The 8,268-nt window shown below is 41.5% G+C and overlaps 1 protein-coding gene across 2 annotated transcripts in view; it reads left to right on the plus strand.

The window, feature by feature from the left end:
• zgc:100829 (uncharacterized protein LOC445149 homolog) overlaps window positions 1-8,268 on the plus strand; it is a 15,133-nt gene that overhangs the window by 3,645 nt on the left and 3,220 nt on the right. For both annotated transcript variants that reach the window (XM_035666696.1, XM_035666697.1), the window contains exons 3-7: window positions 1,520-1,664; window positions 1,781-1,886; window positions 2,958-2,996; window positions 3,097-3,138; window positions 4,550-4,841. In XM_035666696.1, coding sequence (XP_035522589.1) covers window positions 1,520-1,664; window positions 1,781-1,886; window positions 2,958-2,996; window positions 3,097-3,138; window positions 4,550-4,841 — 624 coding nt within the window. The remainder of the gene's footprint in view (window positions 1-1,519; window positions 1,665-1,780; window positions 1,887-2,957; window positions 2,997-3,096; window positions 3,139-4,549; window positions 4,842-8,268) is intronic.

Here is an 8,268-nt window from a genome sequence, read left to right on the forward strand (position 1 = left end):
CCCCGTCTATAGTGCAGAGGAAATGGTGGATAGTTCGTGTTTCTGTGTAAAATAGGAAGTGAGTCAAAACTCAATCCTTCAAACAATTAGCAGGAGGTGAAACAGGAAGCATGCAGGAAATGTATGTGTTTGAAAAACAAAGAGGGAGTTGGATTTTATCTGGATGGCCTTGTTGCAGAGCTCACAGGCTAAGTTTGTTTTCATGCATAGAATGAAGCAGGCGTCTCTCTCAGCTGCTGTTAACAGCGTAGTTTCAGCCGCAAGCCTTTTTGTGATCATGGGACTTTTTCTGTGGTTAGGCTGAGGTTATGGTATTTAAGAACTCAGTGACTATATACTGGCCTGCTTGTGTGCGTGTCACGAAGAAGAGACAGACTGCAGTGTAGAGCTTCTGTGACCTAACTTTTTTTCAGATTAGTAACCTTAGTCTTGTTCACTGTGAATTGGCAGTGCACCACATTATTGTGTGCTTCATGTGGAATTGAGTTCTAGCACTGCCTATCACAGTAGGACCTAAGATATGTGCCAACACAAATGTCCCTATACCACCTGACAATGGTGTTACGGTTTGTAGTCGTCAGTCTGGACAGGTAGCTTGTTTACTAAGGTATGTTCTGTCGGCCATGGTTTCGTAGTCATTCTGGTATGCCATGCTTGAAAGCAATCCACAGGCAAGCTGGCGAAACCAGTTCACTATCCTGTTTTTAACCCAACAAGCTCTCACCCGCCCATGTGAGCTTGTTTATTATAAAGTAACTTCTGTTACTAGTATCATGTTGTAAAAGTGTGTGTGCCCTGTTTTGGAATATGTTTATGAGGACTCAGTGTCTTCACAAACATAGATAAGGAGACGCTGTGTGTACCAGATCTTATTAATGATGTTTTGGGGTTGGGATTGGGTTTAAAGTGGGAATATAAAGATGGTTTCATGTCAAAATTAATTTAGATTAGGGAATGAAAACAGTAAACGGAAGGTCTTCAGAAGTATACCTAAGCCAGCCGAAGAAGGGGTTTCCCCCGTCAGCTCTGTTTATATAATCTATATGAATCCTGTCTCATACATTTGTGGGCTGCTGCGTGGACTCCACCAGCTATTGCTCCTATAAACCAAAATAGCAGCTTCAACTTATCACATACAATGGGGATAAACTTAGATATAACTGATTAGCTGAGAGATCTCAAAGCTTCAAAGTAATTATTATACAAATTCTGACTGGGATTACAAAATGCTGAAAAGGTCAGAGAAAGTTGTATTTGTTAAATTTTGATAAAACTGAGGAACTTTTGGCCGATGACTGAAAAAGACACATATTAGATAAATCAATATTTGTGTTATTAAGTGGGATTTAAATGTAAAAAATATCATATTCTGGTTTCACTTTTCATTTATTTAACCCTTCTGTGAGTAAAGCATCTTTAATTATTATTATCAAATTACATTTAATTTTTTTTTTTTAAACTTTCACTGTTTCAAAATAACTTATTTGTGTCTCTGTGTCTGTGTGTGTCTTTCCTCCAGCAAACAGTAAGAATGTAAGCTGGCTCCTCGGCCGGGATGGAGATGTGGCAGTCATTGTGATTGGAGAGGTGGATGAACTGAGCTCCAAATTTATCTGCTCAGGATTTGGAGAGAAGAAGGCGCAGAGTCTTCAGAACAACGCTTAGTAATACACCTTTGTAATATTAAACAGATTACATGAACATGAACAAATACATGATATACAATACAAATATACGCATATACACACACATATATGACATGTTGTGATTATGTTTGCAGCCATCAAACTATCTTGAAGACCAGAAAAACCACAGCAGAACCTGCCAGAATGGAGAGAGAGAACTTCCCTCCTAAAACGCAACCTGGAATTTCACTGAATTTAAAGGTGTGCAGCTGTTTGAAATCAAATCATGTTGTCTGCCACAGTGATTCTCCAGCTGGAGACAGGACAAAGATGATTTAGAGGATGGGGAAAACATTTATTTAACAACTCTCATTTTTCCTGTTTTTTTCATGTGACATCGCTGTCTCCCATCGGGGGTACTGGTTTCTGTGTTTGATAAAACAAAACAATCTGATAAAGGATTAATTGGTTTAACTATTTACCACAGTATATGAATGTAAATATTTAAAAACAGAGTTTGAGAATCACTGGTACGTCAGACCAACTAATACAAAAGTCCTATAATATCCCTTTGTCCGTTCATCTTTGCCTTTTAACAGATTCTTTGTCTCATTCCTTGAAATTCAACAGTTCCCTCTCAAACATAACACATCCATCACTTCATTTTCACTTCTCTTACCTGCCATGCAGCTTTCGAAAACTATCAATTAGGCTTTTGAGCATAGCTGGTGAAAATCAACCCTCCCAATTAAAAATACAACCTTCATAATTTGAGCCTGTATTTTGTGTCAAAATAAGCATTCACTGTGCATAATTTCCAAGGTGGTGATATTTTGCATGTGTGTGTGTGTGTGTGTGTGTGTGTGTGCATTTGGCGGTGTGTTAGCTGTTGATTTTTGGAGTTGTGGAGGTGGTGGTGGTGGGGGGGGGTATGTCTCCTCTTTTTCACGGTATCTTAAAAGGAGATTTGCTGCGTTGTCATGGCAACCGTGCACACACTGAGCCAAGAGCGAGCCGGGGTGGACGGTCTCATCTGGCCTGACCACGATGGTTCTCTGAGCTAAAGCTGCACGCTGCTCACTCAGTGGAAATTTGAGCATCCCGGCCAGTCACTGTATTTTCCTGCAGTCGCACTACCACACCCAGATATGCTTTTAAACATTTATCATTTGCAATATTCTTTATTAACATGAGTACCTCTTTTAAAACTCTCAATTAAACTCCTGCTCTGTTTTTTTCCTGCTCATTCCAAGTACTGATCTGAGTCACAGTTAAAGGAGGATGACGTGTCGCCTCTAATATCATCTAACATGGAACTGTCTCTCCCAACAGGGGAAATGTGAGGAGAAGAGCACTTTACTCCCTCTGCCGGTGAGTTGGAGCAGCTGCCTGCTATAACTGAGCTCTGTGCTCTCGGGGTTGCATCATGGCCTGTAACACTCTGTGTGTAATGTCTCTGTTGAACCCACAGGTGTCAGTGAGCGAGCATTCATCACCTCCGGCAGCAGAAAAGGTATTTTTGAATTTAAGTCATTTTACGTTTTTCTTTTTAGTTGCTGCGATCCAGTTTTTTGCTTTTAAGAAATTTTGCTTCAGTGAAGTGTACATTTTAAATAGTTTATAAAGCAAAGAACATTTTTTATTTATTTTTTTTTACTTTTTTTCATCTGAACTGAGCAGCACATTTTAAAACAACAGCCTGGCATATCCCAGCAAGGTGTGATCAACAGTATAGGGAAACACTCCTCGGCTCTTTGAAATGTGGCTTTAGAGTGCCTGTGTGTCTTTTCATGGCAGTCCCACCCTCTGTGAGTAACAGGAAATGGTGGTTAGGCCAGCTGTCCCCTCACTCCCAGCCTCTCTGCAGATCATCTTTCTCCCAGAATTCTCCCTCTCTGTGCTCCCCGCTCAGTCTGAGCTGCCGCACCCCTCGCAGCTCTCTCCGGGGAGCAGCTGAACTGAACTGTCCTCCCACTGGCTCCATCAGCGCTCCAGCCTTGGGTTGTCTGGGGAGTATGCTCTCCATCTCCCCTCGCTTTCTTTCTTTTTCTCTGTGTTTATATGCACGCAAATGTGTGTGTGTGTGTCTTAAGGTGTCATGCGCTGCGAGAACAGCTGAATCACAGAGGCAAGGCAGGATTTCTGGACTGCCCTAGAACAGATGGTTGATGAACTTGATCAGGGAATTAAAACGCCAGAGATAGAGAATGCGTCAGTCACAGATGGATAGGATTGTGGGATAGTCTCCTGAGGTTTGGGCGTGTGAGCTCTCCTCTGTTCTCCGTTTTTCCCTCCTCTTTGCTACAGAAGGAAATGTCTCTCCCTCACTTCTTATATCTATACCAGAGTCTCTATACAACAGGCCCTAACACATCTCTGGCCAACTCATGCCAATGCGGGAATGAGCACCCACACCTTAGGAGGTTTGGCCGGTCTGACAGCCAAGAAATCACAGCCTAAGCCACCCCTTACAAGATTCATTATTTTGTTGAATGTCTGGTTCGTAGGTAGGGTGATTTATGTCTGGAAACAGGAAGTGGCTGGTTTGGTGCTGCAGATGCAGAGGTTGCTGTTGTTAGCAGGTTTTTTCCAGTTGATTTAGAGAGGGATGGAGTCAGCCTGAGAGAGGAGGAGAGAGTGAGATTGTTGATTAAGAAGGCGTAAGATCAGGAAGGAAGATTAGCGAGGCAGCTTGATTTCCAAGTCACCTTATAATTTTCTCTCCACACATCCTTAAACTCTTAATCAGTGGTCATAGTTCTGTGTATTTCATTATGGCACAGTGTAGTCATTGGAGAGCTGTAATTTGGTGAATCATTTATCCAGTGATTTAATCAAACATGACAGTAATTCCACTGTATGTGAATTAGCTGTCAACACTGATCGCACTCTTCTGTCCCCTTTTGTCACTCTTCCCTCTGCAGCTCGAGTCGAAATCAGCCAGTGCGACTGGGGAGAAGTCGGTTCCCCAGCCCTCCATCTGCTCCAGGCCTCCCACGAGAGCTAGCCCTGTCAATGTGAGACCAGCTTCTGCAAATGCAGCACCAGGCTCTGTCAACACGAGACCTGGCCTCGCAAATCTGAGGCTGGCCACCGCCGCAGCATCAGCTCCCCCCAGCAGCACTGTCAAAATAGACTCTGGAGCAACGTCAGCTACCAAAGTTGGCCTGCGCGCACAGGAACCTCAGAATCCCCAGGAATCACAGGGTGGGAAAGGTGAGTGAGCATAGCATCACGGGTAAGGGTGCATGATGGGTCCAATATATATACATTTATTTTTTTAGTGCCAGCTGTCTTTTACTTGCTGGCTATTCAAGAGAAATACCCAAACAGCGATATTAATGATGGCTGGTGCCATCGTGGATAAACACAGGTAATAGAGACATCCCTGAAACTGGAATATAGATTAATCTTACACTCTAACTTCTGTTATTGTTTTTTGGGGAGATATTAAATGGACACAAATGTGTGTTGAAAATGGTAGATAATGCAACTAGCTTACATGACACCACAGAGACAATAAGAGAACCCCTTCCCACTGTTTCTTCTCTGTGGAGATAACCAGTCATACCCGATTTCTCAGCGCTGCAGCAAAGGAAGAAAGATTTATTTCCCCAAATCTAATGTGCTCGCCAAATAGTACCTCAGCCTGCTGGAATCTTTATGGACTGGCAGAGCAAAAAGAGGCCAACCCTAGAGGGGAAAAAAGCTTATGTGACTGGGATTTGTGTCGTGGTACCACATTGCCCCCACACACCTGTTTGTTTGATAGCTTATCCATTGTCATGGGTACATGCCAGCAGTGAAATTGTCAATAAACACTCTAGATTGATTGAGGTGCATGGTCATTTAACCAGATCAAGTATGATGCCAGAGGACAGACGGATATAAGATGGAACACTGGTCCTCATTTTCTATTTAATGTGGGTTGAAGTGAGCAATAGGAAACCTCCAAAATGTTATGGTCTCTTACAATCAGGTTTTTCAGTGAATAGTAATATTCAACTAAATTTTTGTATGAACCCAAAACCCATAATATAATAGAGCCTTGAATTCACTTTATGTTAAATAGTTTGTCATCACATCATTATGCAAAAATTAACTAACACTATTTCTTATTTTACCTTATTTGTGCCTTACACAGTGTTTGTGTAATTTGTGTATTATTTGACAGCCTTTTCCATCATTAAACCAGTAAGAACAGGTAACTTTGTAATGGACGAAGGCATGAGGGCAGAGTGGTGGCAAAAACCAATTAACTGTATCCCTCACAAGCATTACATTTAAACAGGTTTTCACATTTTATTCAGTTTTTCACAAACCAGTGGGACGCTGTATTTGTCTTTTCTTTCTTTCTTTGTGTCTCTGCTACTTGCATACTTCTGCCTTTGTCCATGCAGATGTTCATTGTTTAGAGGGATTTCTTCAGGCTTTTCCTTCATAAAATCTATTTTGGGCCTTTACATAAACATTATTGTCATTATTATGTTCCAGGTTGTGCAGATTACTTCTTATTGATTGTGATTCCTGTAGACTTCCTGTCTGAACACAGCAGTCAGTTTCATGAATTGACCAAACACTCATTCACCACACAGTGACCCAGTTATGCAGAAAAATTGGTAGTGTAAGGTTGAAGTTAGCACCATCCAGTGGAAAGCAACGATACTGTAGGGGGAAAAAAGTCCAGTTGGATAGAAAACCTCATTTCCATAGGGTCCCTCTGCTGGAATAATGTTCATCCTACAGCACATTCACACTTAAAATCAACAGAGAAGCTTAAATGCAAATTTTTCCTGAAGTATTTGAACGTTTTGTGAGAGAGCTCAGTTAGATAAATAGTCATCCTGACATTATCTGAATCAAATCAATCCCCCAATATGATGACACCTTCACAGGCAGTGCCTTAAGGTTGAGTGTATTCTATTTTGTCTGCATGGTATCCAGAACTTGTTAAAGACAGCTGAATGGGGGAAGAAAATAAAACACACCTAAAACAATTTCTGGATGTGCCCCCCCCCCCTCTCTCTTTAGTGTCTGGTTCATTCTGAACATTCCTGGCAGTTCATTGTAGATTTTGGAGGCTGGGTAAATCTCTCCAAAAAGCCATGCACAAAAGAGCTACCAAGCTCTTAATAATGTGTCATCAAGAAGCAAAATCCTGGAAATATTTGTGAAATTCTGTTTGCAAATATTGACTGAACTGAACTCTACTGAACATAGAATATCCTAATCAAGTTGTTTTTTAATGGAATTTCTGCTTTGCCATTGTTAAGTAAAAAATCTGTTGTTTTTTTTTACTGAAGGCATGTGCCATGAGCTCAGAGCTTTTAAGGTGATTTATCAACTGGATCAGGATCAGCAGTTTCACAGAACACAGATGACTAAAATCTGGATAGAAAGAAGAAACCAAAAGACACATTTCCAATAAATCGTGGTAGCATGGGCGTGTTTATGTGTGTGTGCCTGCACCCACATTAGTGGCTGGATGTGAGATCAGTGGGCAATGCCAGGCCAGCGAATAACAGACGAATGTAGGGAATAGAAAGGGAGAGGAAAGGGAGAGGAACAGCTGGTGTGGTGGGAGCTGAGGTGGGCCGAACACAGTGCTGAATAAATGTGTCTTGACTCTGGACAAAAAAATACTGACTGAGTGTCTGTCCTTGACAATGGCAGGAAGCTTGTTGGCGGAGGCCGACGAGGATAAGGCTCATGCCTCAGCTGTTTTCTTTTGAATGTGGGTAATGACAAGGATTCCTGCATTCTACGTGCACTGTGACCCACACAACAGTTATACAAGATGAACTTAATAATCTGCTTCAGTGACATTCATGTGTATTTACAAGTACCCACTGGAGCTGGACAAAACGTGACCTCCAGAATATAAGAGAATTCAAGAAGTTGTATTTGAGATTGGATGCCATGATAACAACTTTTGTTAAACCAGAGACAACGGGATAAAATGTATCACCAGATTGAAAGTATAAAGTTCTGGATGTTGTCAAGATGCTGTTGTTAAATGTCCAGAAAGCGAGTTTATTTTAGGGCCTGGGGAAAGAATTAGCTTTTAATTTCATCTGAAGTAATATACTTTATTGTTGTCTGAAATACAGGATTCAAGACATCTTAACTTTATAAATTATTGTTTACTTTTTATTAATACAAAATATTATTAGCTTAGATGTTTTGATTAAACCAGAATTATTATTTTTGTACATTAAATGCTGTTAAAGTTACATGTCGTCTGCATAAAAACGAACATGAAGGACATACTATGAGTAATATTTCAGATAATAGGTGAAGTGTGTGGAGTGAGTATACGATTGAGTGTAGGAGCTGAACCAGAAGATGCAAAAATGTGTGTGTGTGTGTGTGTGTGTGTGTGTGTGTGTCATATGATTTGAGCACATGTTAGCATGAAAGTGTATCAATCTCCAGCAGCTGGCGGTATGTGTTCATGTGTGTATGCGTGTGCTCGTGTTTATAAACCCTTCCCTGTCTGTCGGCCGGCTTTCCTCTCCTCTCTCTTCACCTTCAGAGGGAAGGACACACATTCCAGCGCTCCTTCCCAACTCTAGCCCTGGGCGACGCTCAGCCAGAGCTGATAAGTGACAGGGGCCCCAGCCCCCACACAGGAGCCCCCCCC

The sequence above is a fragment of the Morone saxatilis genome, unplaced genomic scaffold (genome assembly GCF_004916995.1).
Source record: "Morone saxatilis isolate NCDOM2014 unplaced genomic scaffold, NCSU_SB_2.0 Contig20, whole genome shotgun sequence".
NCBI classification, from domain to species: Eukaryota; Metazoa; Chordata; class Actinopteri; family Moronidae; genus Morone; species Morone saxatilis.